Source organism: Polyergus mexicanus, unplaced genomic scaffold (assembly GCF_030449975.1).
Source record: "Polyergus mexicanus isolate NDT 795.1 unplaced genomic scaffold, iyPolMexi1.0 SCAF_3, whole genome shotgun sequence".
In the NCBI taxonomy this organism is placed as follows: Eukaryota; Metazoa; Arthropoda; class Insecta; order Hymenoptera; family Formicidae; genus Polyergus; species Polyergus mexicanus.
The window spans coordinates 5,751,284-5,779,064 of record NW_027223323.1 but is presented as its reverse complement, the minus strand read 5'-3'; the positions used below and the strand labels follow the sequence as shown (position 1 = coordinate 5,779,064).

General features: G+C 35.2%; 2 protein-coding genes across 2 annotated transcripts; one reads left to right on the top strand and one right to left on the bottom strand.

The window, feature by feature from the left end:
* The first annotated feature begins 1,716 nt into the window (after positions 1 to 1,716).
* Wmd (serine-threonine kinase receptor-associated protein wmd) lies at positions 1,717 to 4,471 on the top strand. The gene is made up of 5 exons (XM_070316306.1): positions 1,717 to 2,213; positions 2,947 to 3,245; positions 3,325 to 3,554; positions 3,708 to 3,844; positions 3,931 to 4,471. The coding sequence occupies exons 1-5, from the start codon at positions 2,099 to 2,101 to the stop codon at positions 4,140 to 4,142; spliced, it is 993 nt and encodes a 330-aa protein (XP_070172407.1). The 5' UTR covers positions 1,717 to 2,098; the 3' UTR covers positions 4,143 to 4,471.
* Positions 4,466 to 27,003, bottom strand: LOC138945087 (uncharacterized). Its single transcript, XM_070316305.1, has 8 exons — positions 26,639 to 27,003; positions 16,588 to 16,667; positions 15,193 to 15,271; positions 13,442 to 13,614; positions 9,252 to 10,180; positions 7,279 to 8,925; positions 5,956 to 7,008; positions 4,466 to 5,504 (listed from the first exon to the last, which is right to left on the bottom strand). Exons 1-8 carry the CDS (start codon positions 26,659 to 26,661, stop codon positions 5,235 to 5,237), a joined length of 4,254 nt encoding a protein of 1,417 aa, XP_070172406.1. The 5' UTR covers positions 26,662 to 27,003; the 3' UTR covers positions 4,466 to 5,234.
* Between the last annotated feature and the right edge of the window lie 778 nt (positions 27,004 to 27,781).

Genomic DNA, 27,781 nt, shown 5'->3' with positions numbered 1-27,781 from the left:
TATATATATACATTATATAATTGTAAAATTATATTTAACACAAAATATATATATATATATATATATATATATATAGAGAGAGAGAGAGAGAGAGAGAGAGAGAGAGAGAGAGAGAGAGAGAGAGAGAGAGAGCACACAAAAGTGATTAATTGCATAATTTTGGTAAAAAATTCATTTTTGATTTTTTTTCCAAAATTTCTTTGAAAGAGCGCTAATTGAAGCTAACCAATTTAGCATCGAGTTTCTATTATTATATTTTGATATCATCATCGATAAGATAAGAGAAATATATATTATGGATAAAAAAAAAAAAATTATCATATACATAAATAACGATAGCGTATATCTCGATGAAATAACTTTATTGATATCCTAGGACGAATTTTTGCATCTTGTCGCATTGCATTCGAAATTCTTTTTATGATATATTTCTTACATACTCTTCGAACATCAATCGATTACTGATTGATAATGGACGTACGTTATAAAAACGTATATTCTATAAAATGTGCTTAAGGTTACTTACGTGGAAACAGAGGGAGAGTTATTTAATTCATGGTCATGGGCCAAGGAGAAAGATCGTATAATATATAAGAAATAATTTAGAAAAGCAGAGCAAAGAGAAATCTTGCATATCGATAATAAAAAACATGTATGTAATATTAAAAATATATATATATATACAGTAACTTTTTTTTCTTCTTGTTCATTTTTCAATGTTAATATTGATTGCGCAAAATGTGCAAAATTATACATTCAAATGTCGTATTATACAAGAAAATTGTCACGTGGTGTACAACACGTTATTATACGCGTAACGCACATGTTATTATTTTCAGATATCCGCTCATTTGCTTCTTTGATTATGTTGGCAATTTAAACGGCGTTCAGCGTTTTTTTCTTTATTTTTTTATTTTTTTTTTTTTTTGCATTGTGTGCTCAACAATGACAATTCTTTAATTAAATTACAAGAGCAATTCTTTCGTCTAAAAGAATGAGATAAATGAAGATTGTTTCTTCATTGCTCTTTCATCTTAATTGTTGTTACAAATATCTATACAATTGTATTGCATTCTGATTCTAATTGGTTCACCTATATAATCGCGAATAAATAAAAATAATATCTTTATTATATATATATATATATATATATATATATATTCTATATAAAATATCTCTCTTTTTCCCCCTTTCTATCTATGCATGTACATACACATACACATACATACTTTATATATATATATATATATATTCTATATAAAATATCTCTCTTTTTCCCCCTTTCTATCTATGCATGTACATACACATACACATACACACTTTATATATATATATATATATATATTCTATATAAAATATCTCTCTTTTTCCCCCTTTCTATCTATGCATGTACATACACATACACATACACACTTTATATATATATATATATATATATATATATATATATATATATATATCCCTTAAAGATTGCAATTGTGTGAAGACGTCGTCAATTTTGAATCCTGCACACGCATAAGATATATTTACGGAAAAAAATTGAGACAAACTCATACTACTCGTTCCTTATTTCCCGAGTAAATAACGATCGTGGTGCCTTGAGGAAAAGAAAGAATAGCATTGAGACAAAGAGATGGACGCAGACAGAAGAAAAAAAAAAGAAAGATGAGGACAGCAACAACACGAGGCCGCGGCCGCGGCCGCGCACGTACGACGCTCTTCCTGTCTCAAGCTCGAGGCTCGAGCATTCTGAATTTGATTGCCGGTACGTGGTACGTGGCGATTGGCGATCGGTACCAGTGATTCGGAATACAAGCAGATACAACGCGATCTCGTATCCCGTCACCGTCAGTCGAGTTTCATACGCTTACTGCGACGGTCACAAGCGGTAGTTGAGTGTATGCGGAGAAATTAAAAGTCACGGCGGCCGCTCGAGACATTTCAGCGCGTATCGCCGGCGTGTCCATCCATCCGTCTGTTCGTTCATTCATTCGTTCGTTCGCTCGCTCGTCGCTCGTCGTACAAACATCGTAAATACCGTCGTGGACGAACGCGTCGACGACGGCGAGAGGAAAGAAGAAACGATTAACAATTTACGATGGCCAATTTACGACAAACACCACTAACATGTAGCGGACACACGAGGCCCGTGGTTCATCTCGCCTTCTCCGATGTCACAGAGTCCGGATACTATCTCATTTCGGCATGCAAAGGTAATATTGAATCGTCACTCGTATAAGATCTATCGTGCATTGTCGTGATTTTTTTATTCCTTTCATTCGTTTCGTTTTCGCATGTTCGATTCTCGATCGCCTTGGCCCAATTCTTTCTGGCCGCCCAAGGCTCCGTAACTTCGAGGTTAGATATCGCGTGCTCTTGACGTGCTCTCTTATTCCTATCTACCTACCACCTACCTACCTATCTACCTCCCTCCCTCCCTCCCTCCCTACCTCTTCGCGCAATATCAACTCGAAGGAAATTTGATATATATTTCAAGATCAAATAGCACGTACGAGATTATTTGCTGTGTTGATACTGTAAACGTAATCAATCATGCCACTAGCGACGTATTCGACGATGACTGTACACCTCGATTGGGATTGACCAAAAGGTTTCCCTACATAAGTAATTTGTATTATAGCATTACCTATTACACAAGATGATAATTATATTTACAAAATACGAAAAAAAGAGAAATACGAATTAAAAGTAACAAAAAAAAAAAATATCTTAATCCTTAAAACCTTATCCTTATAAAATTTAATATCTAACAAAAATAAATTTTGCAAATATATGTTTTAATTTTTAATGATATTTACGTCATGTTGTGAATATATTCTATTCTATAGAAAATGTTTTAAAAAGGATAAGGTTTTAAGGATTAAGATTTTCTTTTTTCTATAAAATATATATATATATATAGTTTTGAGCATGAATTTTTTCTAGATGGCAGTCCTATGTTGCGACAAGGTGACACTGGAGATTGGATTGGTACATTCGTAGGACACAAAGGGGCAGTATGGGGTGTAGCGTTAAATCCACAGGCTACTCGAGCTGCAACTGGTGCAGCCGATTTCAATGCTAAAGTCTGGGATGCAATTAAGGGAGAGGAAATCCATTCTTTTCAGCACAAACATATCGTTAAATCAGTCAACTTTAGTACAGATTCCAATCATCTATGTACTGGCTCTTATGAAAAGCTCATACGCATTTATGATCTTAATAAACCAGAAGCAGCTCCACAAGTAAATAATGTCACAGTACAACCTAGTAACAGCGTTAAAATTATTAACGCTTGAAATATAATTCTTGTTTCTTCAAAAGATATTTTCAGGTCACACAAGTGGTATTAGGCATGTCACTTTCTTCGATAATAACTCTGCCTTAATTACTTGCGCAGATGATAAGACATTGAGAGTATGGGACAGAAATAGTGGGCAAGAAATTAAGAGATTAGATTTCCCTGCAATTCCAAGTTCCATGGAGGTATCTAAGGATGGTAGCATTATTACTACAACTCACTCTAATATTGTTACCTTCTGGAATAGTAAAGAGTATGTATATTTTTTTCTTTATTGTACAAACAACGATATTAAATTGTTCATTCTTTATTGTCATCATCTATTGACATTGTCATAATAATGAAAATTAATGATACATCTTCTCGTATAAACACAATTTTTTTTATATTTAAATTTCTTTATCAGATTAACTAAGATAAAAGAATTTATGGTTCCGACTCAAGTTAATAGTGCCAGCTTGCATCCGGATTGTAATATGTTTGTTTGTGGTGGGGAAGACTTTAAAATGTACAAGTTTGACTATAATACAGGTGCAGAATTAGGTGAGATTTGTCACGTTTTTAAATTTTACAATTCTTATTAATAAAATGATAAATTTAATTGTATATAATAAAATTCATGCTCTTAGAATCATTCAAGGGACACTTTGGACCTGTGCACTGTGTACGCTTTTCACCGGACGGTGAATTGTATGCCAGTGGATCCGAGGATGGTACTTTGAGATTATGGCAGACGATAGTTGGCAAAACCTATGGACTTTGGCGTTGCATAGAACAGACGCCTGCGATACAAGAAAACGCCGCCATGGTTAATAATAAGCAAGAAGTTCCTGCCAATTAAATTGTGAAACCTCACAGAAGCGAGAAAATCTCCCAACATTTTTCAAAAGTTCATAAAGAGATCAGTTGGACGAAAATTGGCCGAGTGGATGGATCTCTTGTGAAAATGAAACATGTTAAATATTTTTTTATGGGTCATTGTTTATGCCCTATGAATACTCTGTAAATAACGCATCTTTTTAGGAAATAGTCGTCGGCCTTCACCGAACTTGGGTTTTATTTCAGACTAGTAGTCTAAAAGACTAAACTTTATGATCCGTGAAGGCACACGCGCGCACGATATTTGTATCACGCTATTTATATTATAAGGAAAACGACGAAAAAAAGAAATATTAACATTTATTAACATTATACATTTCACATTATTATAATACAAAATTAGATAGAGATGTAACGAGAGAAAAAAAGACAAGTTCAAAACGAATGTTTTTCATTTTCTATTTTCGATTTTATTGCCGATTTCATCTATATCAAAATATGTCAAGCGGTGCCGACACGTGCCGCACGTGTGCATGTTACATAACATTACACGACCATCCGATATGTCCGATATGTACCTTTTTGACTCTAGTTTTCGCGATAACATTACCACAATATATTACACGATAATTTATTGCGAATCGTCCTTCTTGTTCATTGCTCGTTTATACGGTTAATTAACGCATTATTCTTCGTTTGAAAAGTTCCATATTCCGTACGTTTGTATGTCTTCCCGCTCTCTTTTGTTTTTCGACGATGCGATCTCATTTTTCTCCACTTTCTAAATTAAATACTTGCGTCTTATCGTCTATATTTACATTCCGGCAGGTACTTTGTCCTTTATCTTCCGATAAATTTCTCGCGTTACGTTCAAGACGTGCTCACTCGCTCCTTCCCTCTCTCTCTCTCTCTCTTTCTCTTTTTCCCCTCTCCCCTTGTATTTAAGTTTTTCTTTTCTTTGTAGTATTGAGCTTGAGCACGACCGACTGGTTATATTTTGGGATCGCATTGTCGTACAATCTCTTAAAGGAAAGAGGCAGTGTGTTTTTTGCGTACAATACAATAATCAGTAAACTAATTACGACGAGTTTTAAGTCTTCCCATCTCTTTTGACTCAACCAATAAACTGCGAAAGATCGGGCAGTTTAAAACCGTTGAATGAAGCCGGCGTCGGCGAACTTCTCAAGTTGTTCGTATGCGGCGGAAAACCGGGAAAACCAGGGCTACTGGACGTGGTAAATTGCTGTAGCCTTGCGGTAGTCTCCGTGGCTGCTAGAACGAAACCGCATTGAGCGGTACATACGTCGTCGCGCAAGATCGCTTCTCGAGAAGCTTCTCGTAAAAGTTGGTTGCAATCCGTAACCCTCAGCGAGGCACATTGCGTCTGAAACATGAGAAAAAGATCTGTATCCCTTTTTAAGGTTCTGTTTTAGTTCTTATCTCGTTAACGATTAGGATGATGATTAAACCCTCAGATATCTCGTTAAAAAAAAAACACATTTAACGAGCAATCACACACACACACACACACACACACACACACACACACACACACACACACACACACATATATATATATATATATATATATATGCATATACATATATTATTGACATGAATTATTGACTTTTGGTATCGGTATGCGCGATTTTGACTCTTATTGGCTCTCCTCCTACTATCAATCATTATTCGACATCCTGCGTTCGCGAAAAAGGAGCTTTCATTTCGTGTTTTATTATTATGAATGTAAACGGCTATTTTCTCGCTTGTCGATTATTGAAATTTGAAATAAACAAATTTGTATACATTTCTTTTTATCCGGGCAATATACTTACGCCTTCGGCAGTGCAAACGCAACTGGTGCAAGGTGTGGGAAAACCAGATTCGCCAACAGCGACGTTTCTCCCACCAATTTGACAGCCATGTCTGGTTTCCCGCCAGGCGGAAAAATCCATATGGGGCATGGAGCTACAGGGTACACGCGGGTTCAAAAAATTACTGGGTAGATCGAACGCCGCCCTTTGCATATCCATTTGATGGTCCATGTTCTCGCACATCACCTTGGACAGGGTGGTTTTGCGGATTTCTGCCAACTGATGCTCAGTGAAGCGGATATTTGGATCATCGGTCTCATACCAAAAACGATCGCATTTCCTCGATTGTCTGAACTGAATGGCGATGATACATGCGAAGGTGGGCCCGACTAAGCCGCCTTGAAGTGGTCGCTCACTCATACCACCTGGGAATAGATCAATGTCGTCTACGGAGGCATATATGCGCTTCATACGAGCTATCACTTCCGGCGCCATTTCCCTGGACAAATCCTCAAACGTGGTTGCCTTCTTCAGATTACAGAGCGCTCTATAGTGATTATACGACGGTAAACCGTGATCGCGGGCGCGGTGAATATTCAGGGCTATCAGATCCACGCCGGAATGCGGTATACCATGTTGCTCAAACAGATGATTGGTTACCTCGCCGGTGATGAATTGATCTAACGTTTCCATCGGTGTGGCCATTAAGCCGCATATCATCTCGTCTATCATATTCTCCTGGTAAAGCATGTCTGGATTGAAAAATCCATCGCGTAATAAAATGGGCGGATCAATGTTCTGATAGTTGCGGTCCATACGCGGTAAGTGCGGCCGTAGCAACGAATGGCCGATCCGGAAGGCCGCAGTGGCGAATTCATTGAGCACACTGGGATTGCAAGTAGGCGAGTATTCTTTATAGTAACCTTGAGGCAGCAACTTGAGACCATACAAGCTAACGGCATTCCAGCCGAGGATCCTCGGCAGAAACTCATTGTATGTGATATGTTGCAGCATAGCACTAATGATGCGTCGCGTCTCCTGGAACAACTTTTCCCCGTCCCAGTGAAGATTCACCTGTGTTTAATAAATATTATATAATATTAGTTTAGAAAAAAAAATAAACAATTTACAATATACAGTTTATTATATATATATATATACACATTTTTTTTTTAATTTAATTTTATTTTTTGCGTTATCTAGATTGGGAATATATTCGCATATTATCTGCGCAATACGCAATATATATAAAAAGTACAAACAATATGTGTATATGAGTATTGATTCTTCTTATTTGTCAAGTCCCGATAAATATTGGTAAAAAGAAAGAGAGAGGAAATTTACCTGCCGCAGGCCCTCCATCACGCGATTGTGTTCACGCACCCACATAGTGTGCATGACAGCCAATGCCGGCTGCTCCGAAGCGCGACCGTCACCGCCGATGAAGCAGTATCCCGATCGAGCTTTGCATTCCGGATGCGTCGCTGATTGTGGCAGCAGGTCCCTACCGCGTCTCGTATTCGCCGTGATGTTCATACGGCCATTGAAACCGCGTAGAATATTACAGATACACGAGTTCTCGCCGTAAACCACTGACGCGTCTAGGAAACCGGTATTCTGATTCACTTGTTCGCGCGGTCCCAGATGCTGCTGGCCCGGCAGTGATCTCATCGATGGGAAACACATACGTGCGCCCGATGAAACATTCACCGTGGGATAGAAGTGATCGCCCGGCGGCACTGGAAACGGACTGCATTCGGGATGAACGGTACGTGGCGAATCACATGATCGACAGCTGGGAATCGATTCTTGAAAGCCCTTGTGTATAGGTGTCATTGTTATATCATGATCTAAAAACTGCGCAAACTGCATCACCATCAACGTGTAGCGATTGTGCAGATTTGAGATGTCGGGATGAATTACGGTGGAGATTACCCGGGGATTCGGTAGCGGTGCGCCGGTAACGGAAGTGCTTCTTGGTTTAGAAACGCCATCCTCGTAAGCGGGTGGCAATAGACGAGCAAAGGTCGTCAATGATTTACCGAGACTGGGATTACGCAGATTGTTGCAATGACCTGATAAAGTCCGGTAGGGCGTAGTAGGATCGCATGGAGAGTCGTCTACGGGACACTGCACCTCCTCGTGATTGGTAGGTTTGTGATGATGATTCAGAAAGCCGGAAATGTCGACGTTTTGCAGCAAATCGGAGAATTCATTTGCATTGGGAAATCCCAGGACATTCTCCGTATTGTCGAAGACCTGGCGCTTCTTGCGTTGAAGATCGTGCACGCTGTGCAGAATTTCGTTCGTGGCCAATTCGTATATGATGGACGAATTAGCGAGTAGCAAAGCGTCTTTGTTAGCCTTGGAAAAGCTGGCCGCGGTTCCGGCAGCCGATTTCGGATCGACGACTTTCTGCTCTAGCCAAGCATTGTATTCTAGCTGCTTACGCTTAATCAACTTTTCCTCCGCTCTCTTCACCGCTGCAGCAAGCACTTCTGGATTAATCTCGGGCACGGATCGCGTCGGTTCGTATGTGCTCGTGCCTACCGAGTTGTGCTGCATCGCAGGAAGTGGCAATGGCTCCTCCATCCACGCCGCGATACTCAACGATTCGTATTGTTCACAATTGATTTTGCTGTTCAGATATGGATCTTGCCGGATAAACACTCTTGGCTGTATCCTGCGAATATCCGTATTCGCGCATAGAATACCAGCAAGAGACACCTTCCTAATCTCGGTCAGTTGCGTCGCTGTCAATCCTGACGGCGGAATATCGTTCTCGTACCAGAAGCGATCAGAATTTCTTATCGTCACGAACTGCTTCTTAAGAAGACATTCAAACGTTGGACCGACCGCGGCACCAGTGACTGGAGTTTCCAGGATTCCACCCACAATAAGATCCACGTCTTCTAGATTCATGTAGATCCGGCTCAGCAGCTGCGCGTGCTCGAATCGCATTACTCGCGCCAGATTTGTGAAATTTTCGATCTGTGCAGAAGCGAATTTTCAAATAATTACATAATTTTTATGGAGATAACATTTTGCTCAAAATTAATCTTTTCAAATTATTTTCTATATTTTATAAATTCATTGATGAAAAATAACTGAAAATGCGAATGTATTAAATTTTATTAGATTTAAGAAGAATATTTAGAGAAAGTTAAAAAAAAAAAAAAAAATCGGAATAAGACTGTTAATTTTTCACCTGTGATTAACTAAAGGTTTAATCAAAAATTAAATATAAAATTAAAAAGAAAAGAAAAGAAAAAGATAATAACGCTAATGGAAAAATTTAATTTTGTCATCAAGCTTACCTTAATGTTCTCTCCCAAACAATGAGTCAGAAATTTGACATATCCAGATACTCCGTGATCTCGCGCCGCATGCACGGACCAAACAGCCGCATCCAATGCAGCTGCGAAACCAACACGATTGGCCGACGCAGTTACATGATCTTCGATGCTGCCTTTCTTGTCGGCACGCGTCCACGCGAGAGCAGTTAGAGCTGTTAGAGCCACCGCGTGATACGTGCCTGCCTTGTTGGACGACGAGTAACCGGCATAAAAACCGTTCGCGAGCGGTCTAAGCTCTGGTTCGACCAGCGCAGCTTCCCTCAATATCGCCGGTATGTATTCGTTGAAGGTGACGTGTTGCAGCTGCGCAACGACGATGCGACGCGCCTCCAGAAACACTTTCGAGTCGTCCCAATGCACGTTCACCTCCGCTAGTTTCTCCGCTACGCGATTATGCTCGCGCAGGAGAATCTGATGCAGCAGGTGAAGCGCATCTCGATCGGTTTGATTACATAGTTCGCAGGCGCTCGAATCAACCTTGCCATTCTCATACGTTCTCAACAAATGCAACTTGTCATCGTTGACGCCGTAGATGCCAGAACCATCCAGATACGCCGAAACGCCATTCATCTGCTCTCTCGTCTCGAATTGACAGTCGTACACCGTCAAACTCGGTATCGATCGCCAATAGCGTTTGCAACCAGATTTCTCGTCGCGCATCTCGTAGCACTCCGGATGGCGCTGCTCGCCCGTACAACATTCATCTTCGGGACCTAGCGAGTGCACTGTAGCAGCGATATCTTGCAGTACCAGCTCCGACCAAACTGCAGACAGACTAGTCAGACCTTCGTGACTTCCTATCTCTGGAACGGACGTCAAGACACTGGAGATGATGTCGCTCGATGTAGGTAGGCTATGACTGCCGACAGATTGACGTGGTCTCGAGATGCCTAATATAAAAATGTAAACGAGAAATTTATTATTATTCATTTTTTGTAAAAACATTACGTTATTAATGCTTGGTGTATTATTAAAATATATATATATATATATATAATACCTAAATTCAACATCTCTTTTTTAAATTTCTTTTGTATCTATTGATAGAAATTAAATAGAGATTGAAAAATCAAATTAGTACTCAAGAATAAACGATATTAATATGAGTTAAATACATTATTAGATATTACAATATTCATATTAAGCGAAAAAGGAAAAGGAAAAATTAAAGCAAACTAGGTTTGGATAATTGTTACGTCTAAAAAACTTTAAAATCTAAATTTTTCCCTCAATAATCACAAATAATTGTGAAAAAGTACAATTTTTTAAATAAATATTCTAATAAAACTGATTGATAAAATTATACAAAATTGATGATGTTTCGTACGCGTTTTGTATGCGAGCGCGAGCACAATGATTCATGCGAATGCTACCGACGAGAAGGCGGCTCTTTGTGGGGTCTCGAAAAGTACAATGTATGTCAAAATTCTGTGTCATGGTTACGCACAGGCGTCGCTCTTTAATGATCACGCAGTAAGTGTTACACAGTGCCGCAGTTTCTTCCTACACAATCGACGCGGTTCTTTCATTCGTCATGCGCGCGACTCGAAAACGTTTCGTTCTTCGTTCTTGCTCGCGGATCGGTGAAGACGACGATCGATGACAGCTATTTACGATATAAACAGATGTGTTTTTTTGCTCTTCTCGCTCTCATTAGAGAAAGATTTGCCTATTTCGCAAACGGGAAAAAATATTGTATTTGCAAACGTTGAAAAAAAGAAAAAAACTGTTTTAATAGGTCGCGTTCTCTTTTTTCTATTAATGGCAATTCGCACATATTTAAAAGACGCGTGTCGTGTGTTTACAAACACACACAAACTTGGGAATTTTTTTTCTTTATCATTGTAAGATTACCGTAGTATTTCCGTACCTTTTACGCGAGCATCATGTCGTGAGAGAGAAAGAAAGAGAGACAGAGAGAGTTGTACATTGTAATACAAAATAGTTTGTCGTAAATATAAAGTACACATACAAGTGATTATTCTCGCGTGTTCAAATAGCGGCATAATAGCCGAGTATTAGTCGAAAATTCTCAACTTTACTTTATAATAACCTGATTTTTGTATTATTTATACATAAATGATTAATTTAGAATAGAAGTTATCCTAGATATTGTAAAAAGAATATATATTTATATATTATGCGACTGATTCTTTTTAGAATACGCAAGATAATTTTTCCTCCGGTAATACATGACAAGACCCATTTTCTCGGATGATCACTCTAGCGTAAAAACGTAATGAAAATTTACAGAAAGACGTTCAATGACCATTGAGGTATTTTAGGGTCAGCGTTGAAAGGTACCGTTTGGCAGCTATCACCGAGAAGATAGACCACAGTCGCTTTCTTCGGTCTCCTCACTTTTATATTTTCGTTTGGATTCTTTTTCTGGGCACCAGTTGCCTGCCTTTCTCTCTTCTTCTATATGCAGTTAGATATCGCTGAAATTCTGATCCAGAATAATTCAAGAATTTGAATCGTTAGTTTTGGCTGAATTATCGCAACAACATACCGAAAATTACCAGAGATCGAATTAATTGGACTTGGGATAATTCATGATATTCTCTCTAAAAGAAATTAGTTTTTTTGATGCTTATTTCTAAATTTGTTATGCGTATAAAAGATAATAAATATGCCATATTCTAAAAGTAAATATATGTAAATGATTGTGGATAGAGGAGGATAGCGATAGAGGATATAATAAAATTATAAGACAAATATCGCGGAAACAAGAATTAGAACACGAGAGAGAGAGAGAGAGATCGACAGCGCAACAAATCGATATTCGTACCGCGGTAAAGAAGCCTATGGCATAGCTAAAGAAAGAAATCATTGAAATGAAAGAGACCTTTTTTCGGGAAAAAATAAAAGTGGGAGAGAGAGAAAGAGCGTTACGCGGCGCAAGTACGTAACGCACGGGCCGGTGTATAGAATCGCGGATCGCAAGTGGAAACCTCTATTATTTGATAGTATTCGCAAGCGTTCGCGCACCGATGTCGCAATTAATGTAGACGCGAGTGCTTCCTATTCGCGGAACTCTCTATTTCAACGGGCCTCCGAGCACACGCGCGCGCCTTCCCGCATGCTAATCCGCATTTTCTAAGACCCGAACGCTCGTGTCGGCTGTGCCAACGAGCTCGTCGAAATGGATCTAGGCTCGCTCTCGCGCAACGTTGAGCTAGCACGCGCGCGTTCCAATTTTCACTTTCCATTCTCGAGACCGAAGTTACGCCGTGTGCTCGCCGGAATACTTTGGCGATATTACAATGGGCCTTTATGGACCGATCTGATAAACATTGAATTAATTATCATGAGAAATGAAAATCTTTGAAGGAATGTATCGTTATATATACATAATTGTTATGTATTAATTTACATCTAACACAAATATACATACATGCGCACAATTTACGTATCTTAATATTTATTTTGATATAAATCTCTCATGATATAATAATCGCAGAGAACTCTGTGTTGTAAATAAGAATACTAGAGGCACACAATAATACTATGAACAGATGCCTTGTAAATATTAATTAACTGTCATTCGAGGATGAAAAGAAACTTTGAGAGTTTAAAAATTTGTTGATGCAAATTGATGTTGCAGCTTTAGAGGAAGGCCGCGTTAAAAGACCGAGTAATTATCGGTGTGCCTTGCGATACGTCATTAGTAAGCTTCGAATGTATTAGTATTAGACCGACAATTAGCTCTATGATTGAAAAATATCGTATTTATTTACATACTTTATTTCCTTGAAATCAATCGATTATTGTTTAAATCAGTTGAAGTTAAATAATCATCTACTTCTGTTTATTGTCACTTAATTTATATTACAGAAACTCGATTATTAATCATCTTTAACGATCGTGTTCTCGAATTAAAAATCCAAACACCGGAAATTAATATTTGACTATTTAAACGAATATAACTATATTAACTATTCATTGCATAAATTATTACTATCATTATTATATAGAATAAAGATTAGAGATTCCACACACATATGCATAAAAAATAAATTCTTATATAATATATTTAAAAATAAAGAATATAATATAGAGCGCGCGCGCGCGCGCGAAAAAAATTATTCGAAAAATATTGTATTTAACATTTTATTTATTTTAAGCAGAATGCTCTGTGTTTTCCTTACCATTCGAATACGCCGATGGTAATAATTTGAGGAACGGAGAACCTCGGGCACCCCAAGCAGGATGTCTCACGTTATTGCAAGCACCGGAAGGTGTTCTGTACTTGTTTGGCGGGCATGGCCTTTCCGATCGAATTCTACAGGCCGTGTTTACTGGCTGTATTCTATTTGCGCGTCTAGAAAGAAAATAAAATCGCGTTTAAGCAATTTCTGAATAAATAATCAAACGATATAATCGATCGATTGAACGATAACATCATAGGAAATCCATATAAGTATGGTATATACAATATAAGCTCCCATGATAAGAAGTGACGGATATTATTCGGTTAATGTATATATTTCTATCATCTATTATACATTTCACTTTTTTTTATAACATATCTTTTTCTCCGTTTTTTTTCACTTCCTCTTTTCTTTTTTCCCTTCTTTCTTTTGCTTCTCTGTCCTTTTTTCTTAATCGCTATCGTCGCAGTGCTCTGTCAAAAATATATCAAAAATATAATAAATCTTTTTTTCCTGTCCATATAATTATTAAGAAAATTTGTCACGGCAGTGTAAAACACACAATAAATTTGTCTTCCTCTTGGGGATCATTCGTTAGAATCTGTACACTCTCTCCCGTTCGATATGGAAGAACGCAGCAGTCCCACTCGTCCCATTCTTCCTGCTCCATTTCCCTCTTTTTCTCGCGCTCGGCGCACGCTTTTACTTTCATGGTCGAGGAAAGGTACCGATCAGCGTCGGCATTTCAGTCACGAGGAAGATTTCTCGTACAACCACATCGCCGGCGGTGTTCCCTTTCCTCGACCTCGAGAAGGCTGCCGGTCGCAAGAGGAGGCTTGCGTGTACGTACGTATAGACATTGCGGTATACCCTGTCCTGTACCGTGACCACGTGTACCATCGTCATTCTGTCAATCCATTGCAATAATGTCGCCAACCCATTGCAGCGCGTGCGACAACTATCGAGAAACCCGTTTTGTCGAGTTTAAAAAAGTTGATGGAGCTGCTGATATACGAGTTTTTCTTTCCTTTGCAACATGGAATTATTTTAAAATAAATAAATGGAAACTGGACTGCTTTCTCAATTAATCGTAGAAAATATCGAGCTTACAATATTTTTCTCTTCTTTCATTATATACTTATATAGGATTTAAAATAAACTCTTTATAAAGCGGTTGTGTTGCGTTAATATAAATTATATTCTATTTAAATTACAAATGTTGTTTGTTTACAAATTATAGAGATTCGGAGAAAAAAAAAATTGATATCGCGGTATTAGAAATAGAAATTTTTGTAATCTTTATTCCCAAAAAATGGTGTCTTGTATAAATAATAGAGAAATTATATCCGGTTAGAAGACACATCTCTTTTTTGCCCATCGGAAAATCAATTTCTCATTCAATATAAACGGTCGAGAGAGATCTGTCTGATCTTACAATGGCTTACAATGGCATCCTTTTTATTCTTTCTCCGTCCAATCATTATACATTCGGCGGCGCTTGCTGCGACCTTCGGAATTCCTTCTATCGTGAATCTTATTGAAATAAATAAATTATATAAAGATCACGAAATTTGTGAAATTTTGTGAAAGTAACATGAACCAGATCGTATTACGTTGTTAATCGTACAACATGACTTGAGAATATATGGATTTTCTTTTCACTCTGATGCATTTTTAATGAACTTTAATGCTTGCACAAGGATCTCCTTCTAAATATCTCTTTGAGAGAGAAATACAGAATAACTTACAATCGATAGATGAATCTCTCCGCTTCGATGGCCGAACGTGCTCTCGCTTGTAAATCATGATCTATTCCGTAGACATACTCTGTACAAAACAAACAAAAGTATACAAATTGTTACACGAATTGTTATCACGTCTTTTTAATTTACATGTATAAAATGTATAGAAAATTATCAGAATTATAAAATTTGCGTTATACATATTGTTATCGAGCATGTAAAATTGTTTACATTTTGAAATGTAATAATTATATCATGCATAATTACAGCATACAATTTATATGTATAATTTATATATAAATTTGATTCTTCACATAATAATATATTTCACAAGCTAAGGTTATTAAAATACCATCTCAATGGCGTAATTATTTCTTTTACAAAAAAAAAAAAAAAAAAAAAAAACTTATGGGGATAAAAGTTTGTAATAGCGTGTATTTTCACCTCTGCATTTGAAACAACAGAATTAAAAATAAAAAAATCCTTGACATACATTTTACAAGTACATATTACTTCGAAATGAAAATTAATGTCATTGATTGCCAAACGAGTGCGTGCACGTGGCGAGATAAGGTTACGCGAATAAAAGATAAGAAATCAATTTCATTTCAAATCAATTTAATACGTAGAGACATTTTAGAAAGAATAAAAAGGAAATAATTTCTGATAATTACAGCTACGAGATTAATCAGCAACATGTTTTTTTCATCAAAATAATGATCAACGTTCCTGTTAAAAAATGATGTCATTAATTTACGAAAATGTCAAAAATACGTAACATGGTACTATGTAATCAATTTTGTTTTCTTACATACATTTCTTTACTGAAATAATATATTCTTATACATGTATATGAAGCATATATTATTTTATTTCATTTATTATTCCGTCAAATATTTTAATATATTTCGGCGTTAATATATTTAATTTTTGCACACAAATATAAAGTAAACTAAAAAAATTTTTTAAATTAATTACACGGAAAGAAACGTACATGCGTATGTCTTTTAGAGAATATTCTATTTTTAATTATTACACTCGTGACACGTTAATGTTCGTAAAAGTACGTATGAAGGAGGATCTGATGCTTAGAGGGGCAAAGGTTTAAAGACACTCTACTTGAATTATTTCATTCAAAATATATTCAATAAATTGTATATTTTTTTAAGAGTATCGCATACTGTATGCGATACTCTTAAGTATACATTCACCGCAACTATCGTTGAGATATTGAAATGAATTACAATACAAACATTGCGTAAAGATTAACGTGAATTTATGAAATCAAGCTGCAAAAAATTAATGTCATCGTGCTAAAAAAGGCACATAAAATGGATAAGTAATGTATGTATTAGCGCAACGCTGTCTTTTTCTTTTTTTTTTGCGATAAAACGCGCTTACCAGAAATATCGAATTGGTTGACTGGCGATAATATTGCTGGTATCACAATGATCAGTGTACACAGCAGTACTAGGCTGCTTCTGAAACCAAAATAAAGATCGCATCGTTCTTTTATTTCACACATTCAAATTTATAAAGATAATTATTAATAAATACAACAAAATAAAATAATGTAAATACTTTTTTTTTTTTTTTTTTTTTTTCAAAAATACGTTACATATTTTGAAATATATATATATATATAGTTATACTTATACATATCTAGATATTGAGATTAAAGCATTTTCTAAATTACTAAATACGACATCAAAAAGTTATACGCATTATTGAAATTGACGGTAAAAAAAAATATAAATAGTAAATTTAAATAAGATGTTAATAAATTAATTCAACTTTCTAAAGAGATATTAAAACATAAAAATACGCGTAAATATAGATGTCTTTACTATTAGTCTACATAAATACCATTAATCAAAAGTTAAAATTGTCCAATAAATTCTCGAAAATGTTCGACGTATGACATTTCGAATACTTGCAAGTAGCTATATGTACTTTCTCCGAAAGAGCTAAAAGAAAGATCACGAGCACGAGTGAATTTACCGCGTTCTCGAACGCAAGAATCCGTTTACTCGCTTTGACCGGTCTTTAATTCAGGTCTCGATCTTGTTACACACTAAACGTTGATCTTTACTTTCACACATACGACTCTAAATTGCTTCAATCAATCAGACATTTTACAGAAACTAAAATAAAAAATATAACAACGTATTTAATAATCTCAAAGTGATTCCTTTGACTCCATATACATTTCACAGAAATTAAAATCAAACAAAATGCAATAACATCTCTAATATGATGAAAAATGATAATGTAAATGATATTCTATATATATATATACACACACAAACGATTTTCATTAAAAAAAAAGAAGAAGAAGAAGAAGAAGAAGAAGAAATATATGCGTGCGTGTGTTTACAATCGATCTGTGTTCTTAATATAAATTAATAATAATTAACTCATTGTCAGTGAAGTCTCTCAATAAAATATTTGTAAATATGAAATTCAATGATTTAAAATTGAATCTAAACAATATATACATAAAAAAATATCAGATTTATATAGATAAAACGTTCAGTCTTTTAGAGATATAGTTTAATCGAGTTAAGTCTTGGATAAATTATCAACGATCCATTCATGTGGGAAACATTTAACAATTTTTTTTCCTTTTTTTTTTTCCTAAAAACATATTATCTGCTCGAGTAAAGCAGCGACAAGTATATATGTGCGCATTTCAAATATACTTGAAGAAAAATATTGTATATATAAATGCGATTACAGGAACCATCTCGAATTTCCCGAATGCCAGACTAACAATAAGGTACAATACTTATTCGCGCACGCTTCCTTCTTTCGATGTCCGCGTGCTTATAGCCGGTGTAAAGCCAAGAGAGAGTAGCCACTGCCACTGGCTATATCAAATACTTTTTCCTCTTGTTCTCTTATTTGAAACGCGTACGTTTACTATATAAATAATTTACAAATGTATAAAATATCTTGAAAATTTGCAAACGAAATAACATTAGTAACAAAAGCGATAGATTAATAAACGAGAGCTACATGAACGATGCGTAATTTTGAAAATAATTAAATAACAAAATATTGTGTATTTAATGTAAACTACATTATAATTTGATTTTATATTAATTTAAGTTGATTTATTTGATAAACCTGTACGGAAAAAAAAAATATTAAAACTTTTTTTAAATGTTACAATTTTTCGATTTACTTTTTCGTATGAAATTGTCATATTGTCGTCACTTGTTCGTATATTTTGTGTCCAATAATGGATTATCGTATACAAGATACGCGAAATTATCTTTCCGCGAGATATAAAAACAGATACAGACAGATTACCTCTCGCTACGTGGCGCGAGGCGCGTGAAGCTGCGATCGCAAGACGCACACGCGCACGCACATATACACAGCGATAATTCAGTGTCAGTGGGTCAACGGAAACTGGAGAAATCTTTCTCGAGGATCCGATACGTATACGCGTCCTCGAGATCTCGCGCTTCGGGCGGCGGCGGTCATGTCTCCGAAAAATATCGCTCCAAGGGATACCTGTTGTGCCGAAAGCTCGAGTATCATCGAATCAAGTTAAATCTCACACTTATATTAGCAGATCTATATAATAATTTTTCCATTTCAGCTATGTTTGCTATATAAATATACCGTTTCTGAGCTCACAAATATTAATATATATAAAAAAAGAAATGAAAGAACGTATATGTAAAATATTATCCGGTATGTATATATAAATATAAAATTTTTTTCTATAAATATTATTTTTTAAATAATATTATTATAATAATACTAATATTTTATAATATAATAAATCAATATACTAATATATAAAATCAATATAATTTTGTTAGATTTTGTGACAAACATCATCATACACAACACACACACACACACACACACACACACACACACACACACACACACACACACACAAATATTATAATTATATATAATATTTCAGCGCTCTAAGTAGAAAATGTTTATAAGAAAAAATAATAAAATGCGCATCTCTTCTTGCGTAAGTAATCTTTATAAGTAAATGATTTTTATAAATTTTTTTATGTTATTATCTTTATTCAGATGAGAAAAAGAAAATGTCGATAACGTATCAGTTATATCAGATGCATTTTTTGTTTTTATCGAAAAGAATATAGAAAAACTCAAGTATATTTACGTGTTAGCCGATACGCTCGATAAAAATAAAACAAATTGTCATGAATGAATATAATAGTTTTAAATTCCTCCGGAGAGACGATAAATAACGGATAACAACGACATTCTCGAGGAAGTATACGCGAGTGAAAGTGCTTATAGGACATTCGCCTAAGAAGAGATTCGTTCTAGCGTCACGTTTGCCCCCCCCCCCCCCCCCGATGAGAAAAGAAACCGCTGCTTACAAGCTGATACAAATACACGATACATGATATATAAGTCTCTTTTTGCACGACCAAGATCGTCTCTCTTATATGCCTATATTTTATCACGATATTATACATACGTTACATTGCGATACTCCGATATTAAAATATACAAAACTCAATCAAACTCAATGAAATAGAGAATAGAAAATTCCGTTTCTTCGAATAAAAATGATTCCTATATTCTGTTAGTTGAGTGGGGCTGTTGATAAATGTGCGATAAATAACATTTAACGATAAAGGTACGGGGGAATATAAGATAAATCTTCGTTTATTACATTACAATGATCGATTACACGAGAATAATTGTGTAATCTGAATTGTCATTTATAATTAATTTATAATATCGTCTAAATTTTCGCTTTTGACAATGTCGGTAAGTGACAATTATCGCCTATTACAAAATTAATAAAACAAATCATCAAATCATTTATTGTATATTCCGCTCCCCTCTTTTATGTCCCGCTATCATTAGACTTTATTCGTTACAACATACTCGTTGATGGAGATGCAAATGTATTGTAAATATATCGAAAATGCAGAATGCGTAATACAAAGTTATACAAACAAACAAACGAACATTCAGTTATCGCAACATAATAGCGTAATTCTTCTATATTTATATAAATAAAATCAAATAATACTTTTAAAAATATTTTTCGACGTATATAATTTTCCGAGTTATATTTTCATCGATGTACCCACGCGAAAGACGATGACTGACAATAATAATAATCTGACAATGATAAAAATCTGCGCGTGTAAATTCTGAAAGATTAATTGAATTAAATATAGCTTAACGATCTATAGCTATATACATACATAGCTTTTTATTGACGATTAAGCTAATTTGCGTGCAAAATGAAGAAAAGAGAAATAAAGTATTACATGCCAACAAAATTCCCTACTATATACGACTATTGTCATATACCACGTCCGGAAGCTTAATTAAGGAATCGGAAAAAATGAGAATCGTAAAGCGAAAAGTCGCTCTCCTTGACTTCATCGCCGTGTCATCGTTATAGTCGCGATTACGTTTGCCGCATACACCGCGATAATCGGTCGAACGTAACAATGATCTAATGACTTGCCGTACGCAAAAGTCCGCGACAGTCTCCTTCTTCATCGCGATTCGCTACTTATGTTCTTTTGTTATCGCGCGTGATCGACGCATAAATCCTGCTGTAGCTTCGCAATGCGTTGGAGAACGCATTCGCGTCGTGTTGCGTCGCCTCGCATATCGAAGGGATGTTTAATCGAATGATTAATCTTAATGTGACAAAAATCTCACACCTGCACGTTAAAACTAGAAGATAGATGCTGTTACATGACGAAAATAATAATTTATTAAATTTCATAATTTGTGAGTAAACTTCAAATTATATGTAACGAATCAATCGAGAACTTTCATTGTATATCAACAGATTTATCAATATGTGTATATGTGTATATGTTATAATTATAGAAATATAAATTATAGAACAATCGTGAAAAGAAAATAATTCATTTGTATGCGTAATCATAAATTATTATATTATATAATATCGCTTTTTACATATCCAATGAAAAATTAATAATAATATTTTATAATATTCAATAATAATCATATAATTGATGTTAGTCGATGTAGATCAATATTCTCAATTTACGTATATTTAAATTAGATTGGTGTCACGATTCAAGATTTTTTTTTTAAATTGATACATTCTCGGATCTGTCTCCTCACGAATGACAGTTAAGTTAAATATTTCAAATATTTGCAGAGATCTTTAACATAAACTCCATTACAACATAACAACACAGCACATTTGTGCTGTGTTAAACTCTAAAGTGAGGATCGCTAATCTTTAATCTTTAAAATTAATTTGACAAATAGTTATATCCTTATAAACATATAATTGTTCAATCTGAATTCATTTTTCTATACAGAAAACTTTACCCAACTATTCGTTATCTTAATAGTTTATTCGACTTCTATTGTTTTATGTATGTATGTATGTATGTATGTATGTATGTATGTATATATGTATGTACATATATCAGTAACAATAGAAGTCGAATAAACTATTAAGATAACGAATAGTTATCTTAATAGTTTATTCGATTTCTATTGTATTATATATATATATATATATCAGTGACGTATATCTAAAAAAAAATCATTGCGATTAACAATGTTACAAAATGTTTTACAAAGCGCAATAGGTTGAGGAGCTACGTTAATGATCGACTTAATGCTTGATACCGGCAGTGCAATAACAGTGACCTATGATTTGTAACGGTGTTTATATATGCGATAAACGACTTTTAACCCAGATCGTGATAGGTTAATGCAACAGAAAGGCAAGACGCTGCCCTTGCTCCTGTGCAGAACGATGATACTAATAGCGACATATCAGGTGTGGCTTTGTTTATATATCTTTTCAATTTTGCTTGCTCCGAATCATCGATGTCGCGTATATAAGCGAATAATAATGTATACTTGCGCGCTTGCACGCTCACGCATGAATTTCACATTGTTCGATTATACATATATCATAGATGATAATTATTTTAATTCCGTATAAAGTAAAATTTCTCTTTATATTTAACATGATATATATAATTTTATTATATATTATATTTTAACTCACATTTTATAAGTGTTAAAATAGATATTACATCTTTAAATATATTTCTAATTTATGCATTTATATAGTATAAAGAAGAGCTGAGAAAAAAAGAAACTGTGCATAGAATATCTCGAAAGATAAATTTATCACTGAGAATGCTGTATTGTGTATGTAGCATATATGCATGTGCGAAAGCGAACATTGCAATTGCTCGTGATTTTTTTATCTCACGATCGACGTACAATCGGCCTCATTTGGTAATTAATAAAACATGTCCGCACCTTTTTTACGGTCGCAAAAATATCCGTATTCAATTTCGATACGGGAATGGGGAGAAACTTTCGAAATTCATACATGGTACGGACTTTCATCCCGATCAACGAGAACGCGATTTATAAACGAATGACGACGGATCACGAATCGTCGAGCGAGGACCAACCCGAGAACCGATAATAAAACATTGATTTACGACGATATTCGGCGCGCGTATGCGCAAAGTTTTACTCTCTACAAAATAAAAATGCCGTTAGGTGAAAAGTGAATCTCTGACTTCAGTTTCTGGCTGCTTCTTCCTTATATTTTAGAAAGGAGCCGCACGCGCGCGATTACATCTCGCCAATTGGTCGAGAACTTTGCAAATGCCTACGATTGCGTAAATGCGCGCGACTTGTGCCGGGGAAGGTGACGAAAAGAGGATTATTACAGAATCTGTATCTTTCTGATTAAACAATTAACGCAAAAAAGAACGCTCGTATTACAGAATGATATTGCACTATTGAATTTTTACCAACTAAATACTAAATGAATAATTAAATTGAAACAAAATTGCAAATTATACATATACATATTTCTGTCTTGAATTACAATCAAGTGATTTGATAAATGATGACTGATGCATCATTGAGGCGGCATTAAAGTGAATTCTCTTAAAAAAAAAAAAAAAAAAAAAAACTCGCTTTATTTAAATTCGTTCTTATATTAGCGTAGACAATATTATTACGTCTGTGTTTAATAACTCGTACACTATCCGGCAATCTAAATGAGAAAACGAATGTATTAATATCGAAGAGTAACGATAGCGCAAGCGAATAGTGTTGTTTGCTTTCCGCACAACTTTTTTTTTCGTGAGATTTATCCTATATAAAAATATATAGATGAAATTGTAATGTTCTATGGAGGGAGTAAGGAACTCATCACCGCGGTAGTCTCAGGAAAGAGAGAAAGTGCATAACTCGCGTGACGCTTACATATATATATAAACGACATGCCTCCGTATAGCCTTTTAGCGAGTCCTCTTGTTACAAATAATAAAATTAAAAATCAAGCTTATAAACAAAACCTAAATTATAAATTATATATAAATAATTACTGTACACGCTTTATTACTAAATAAATTTATTCCGAGAAAATTTATATCAATTTTAAATTTATAAACATATTTAGTAGATTTAAAAAATATACATGTATATTTATTATTTATAGCAATTATGTTCAATAATTTATTACAAGAAATACAATATTACTAATATAGTACAAAGTAATCAGAGAAGAAAAATTATGTTTCATAATTTTTATAATGCTTTCTCATTCAATTTTCACGCGTGGAAAGGTATGTACAAATCTTACTCTCTGCTCTCTCGGTATACATAATAGTAAGTTTGCTACTATATAGGAGAAACATTAACGTACCCGTTAACACGTAAGATTGCGTGTCTAAGATTCTTTTTTTGAATTTTACATTAGCCGATAGAGCATGATTTATATTGTACTAGCGATGCAGTAAAAAAGAGAGTCTTCCCTCTCTTAGACCGCAAGGAATGGAACTTTGTGGCAAATAATACTTAATGCTATTTATGCAATAAAGTGTCGTTACTAGCCACCATACGAGATTCCGCATGGAAGTAACAGTTACATTTATAGCTGCGGTCGCGATAAAAATAACGATAATAACGATCTCGAGCGAGAGATTGTAACTTTCTATCTGTAATAATATAATTTTCTATGATAAGAAGCGATCGAGCTTCCAAAGATAACAAGCTACGTATATATCATGAAAAATCACCTTTCTTGTAAAAACAGTTTTACTCAACCCTTTATTATTCTGCGACATATTTTTGATTATTTAATCAGTTACATTTATACATACGAATTATTTTTTTAAAGAGGAAATGGCAACAAATTTCTTTGAAAGAGTATATATGTATATAACAAAACACCACGTACAAAATATATTATATAAAAAATAATATCATATATAAAATATAGCCTAATTAATGTTATATTTTAGGCAAAAATGTAAAATGGAACGCTTTATTCTCTGATCGTGAAATATCCGGGCTCTTTGAACAATAATACAAGAAAAAGGTGTGAATATTTTTCTATACATCGTGTCTCTGCAATGGAAATAATGAAGAGAATATCCTGATGTATTTGCGCTACCAGAGCGTAAAAGCGTCGATTCTGTGATTACACGGTTGAAAGATTTACCGTCAGGCTATAACTTATCCGGTTTAATTATGCTCGACGATATACGGTTCGCCGCAGATACAACACTACAATGTGTACACGTGTACAATGTACAATTGTACACAAACGTTCACAAATACATATACAAATACATATATAATTAAATTTCTTTACTTCAAGCACAATTATTGAAACAACCATTAGACATGTCATACATTTGAAAACACAGGTATAGAAAATCTAAATTCCAATCTAAAAAAGAGAATCTTATATTTTAATTTTCATCAAACATAGATGGCATTTAGTTCTGATACTCAAAAATTTCTATATTTTGAGGATTTACGTTGTTTACATCCCAAAATTCTCAAATTGAAAGTTTTAGAACCCTCAGGTCCTTGAACCCTCGAATTCTGAGATCTCCGGGTCGTAGAATGTCGAAACTATAATATTATCACTTTAGAATACGGCAATTAATTACGCCGCTTTTATAATCCTCATTTAAATAATTAAACATTTAAATCTTCTAAATATTAGCGATTTTGTCTACATCCTAAATCCTCATAAATTTCGGACTCTTGAAATTTTAGATGCTCAAGATCGTGTAAACTATAGAATCGTTTTAGTCGAAAACAGACAATTGGCTAAATGTGAGATAAAAAACAGACAATTGGCTAAATGTGAGATAATGTTTAATGATACAGACGATACAGACGAGCGCGTCTGATTAATTGGTGACTTGCACTACTTGTATCTCTTCTCGATATACGCTCGAGTAGAGTTTCAACTTTAATTCAGCGATTTTTATATCTTGCCATATTTAATAAAACTTTGATGAGATATAAAGTATTCTTAGCCTTCTGATACATATATGCACATACATATACATAGACATACAAAAAGAAATATATATATATATATATTTTAAACATTATATATTAATACAATTATATAAGTGTGGTTTCTCTCCCTTCTTCCCTCCCCCCCTCCCCCCTCCCCCCTCCTTCTCTAAGCATAAAATATAATAAATTAGTGTCCTCAAATTAGTTGATAATAAATAACGGGTCTTTATCAGTAAAAGAGTTACGTGATTGCATTACAATTTTATAGTTGTTTATCATAGAATTTATTAATAAACGAATGATCGTAGCATATGATCGTACGTTGAATGTAAATGTTTAACCGGAAAATTAGTATTCGAGAAAAACTTGTCGGATGAAAATGAGATTTTCTAGTTGTTATCTATAATAAATGGAGGATTAAACAGAAGTATCGATAAATATTCAATAGAAATTATGAAACAAAGTTATATATCATTTTGTTATTTAAACTTTAAACGATTGAAGCTTGCGTATGCGGGTGTTATCTTCCGTTCGCTTCTCTTACACTGGTTCTTTTTTTAGCGCAACAGGGACAACGAGGAATTTAATTAAATTTATCTCTACTACAACATGCATAAACCTTTTTTTTCTTATTTTCGAGCTAATTACAAATATTGAAACAATGTGAATTTAATTGAGTAGAAAAACTGTACTTGTCGAAATTGATAACGAGCTCTCTAATTCTAATTCATCTAATACAAGTGGATGATGTGAGGGAAAGAGAGAGAGAGAAAGAGAAAGAGAAAGAAATACCATTTGACTATTAGAGAAAGTTACTTTTACGCGTTACTTTGGAACATCCTGACAAGCGTTAACTCATACTAATCATCTTCGACGTAACCGTCGACTCCGCTAATGTTAGTCTTCTCTTCCGGTGAAAGAACAATATTTTTTTTTTTTTTCGAAAAAAAAAGAATAACTGTGTAATTTTCTCATTTGCAATTGGAATAAATTTTAAATTGAATTTCATCGCAAGATGTTCAAGTTTGCAATAATCAATGGAAATTTTAAAAAAGATTAATACTCGAGAGGGAGAGAGAGAGAATTTTTATTTTTGAGAATAATTCAAATTCGATGAACGATTTAATCTTACCTGAGCCAATTAACCGTCACCATTTCTGTCAACTTTCCAACTTGTTCTGTGCGTCTCCGCTCTTAAAATCGCGTGCTTTTTCCCGCGCACAATACGGTCTCCCTCGTCTCTCTGGCTTTTTGCTGGCGCGCTTTTGGCGCGGTGGTACGAAGGTGTAATTGGATGGAAAATCTTGCGTTCGCGCTCACTTAGATTTTTATTCTCTGTCAGATGTTACACTGGTCGCGATGTCGCGCGAATAACACGGAGAAGCAACGCGTAACTCCAACAACTCTCCGGCGGATACTGAGGCCTGAGGCCTGAAGGCCCGTCGCGAACACCGTCGTGAGTCGTGAGTCGCGATAGCCTCCTCTTCGCACAACCACGCGGCGAACGGCGAGTGAAAGCGAGAGGTGCCGCAAGCGCAAGCCGCACGCGGCACTGCCGCATCGAGCCGCCGCGCCGTCGTCACCCGCCGCGATGAGCGAGAGTCGAGAGCGACCGCGGCCGATTATGTTCTGTGTAAGAGAGAAAGAGAGACGGATTGAGCTCGGAGCGGCTTCTTGGCGCGCGGCTCAAAATCCCACTCAACGCGACCAAAGATATGCAAACGAGGCCGAGTAACAGAGACAAAATGAGTACGATACGAGTACGATAGCCCATCAAAGTCGCCGCGACGATCGAAACGAGAAAGGGCGAGTCTCGATGCATCGCGCTCGATGAGAAAGGCTCTGGAGCGAGAAGGAAGTTTCGATGCGTGGGAGGGTAAAATTAGCTACTTATGGAAAAAGTAGTTTCGTACAACAATCATGCGTAAGATAATAGGCACATGTGACACCTATTACATTTGGTTTATGTTCGTAACGAACATGATAACGAGGGTACCGTCTTACATCCATCGGTTTCTTTATTATCAACCCTCGAGTACTGCGGTGGAATTTGATTGCGAGAGAAAGAGAAAAGAGAGAAAGGGAGAGAGTACAGTGGCTTACTGTAGTCCGCGATAAATCGATGCAAATATGGATGATGTATTGTAAGTTGTACCGCGGCTCTCCTATCTCGTGCTTTCATTTTACAACGAAAGCACGAATGTATATTAAACATTTATATTTTATATAAATTAACAATGTTAATAATATATCGACAATTCGATATATTCGTCTT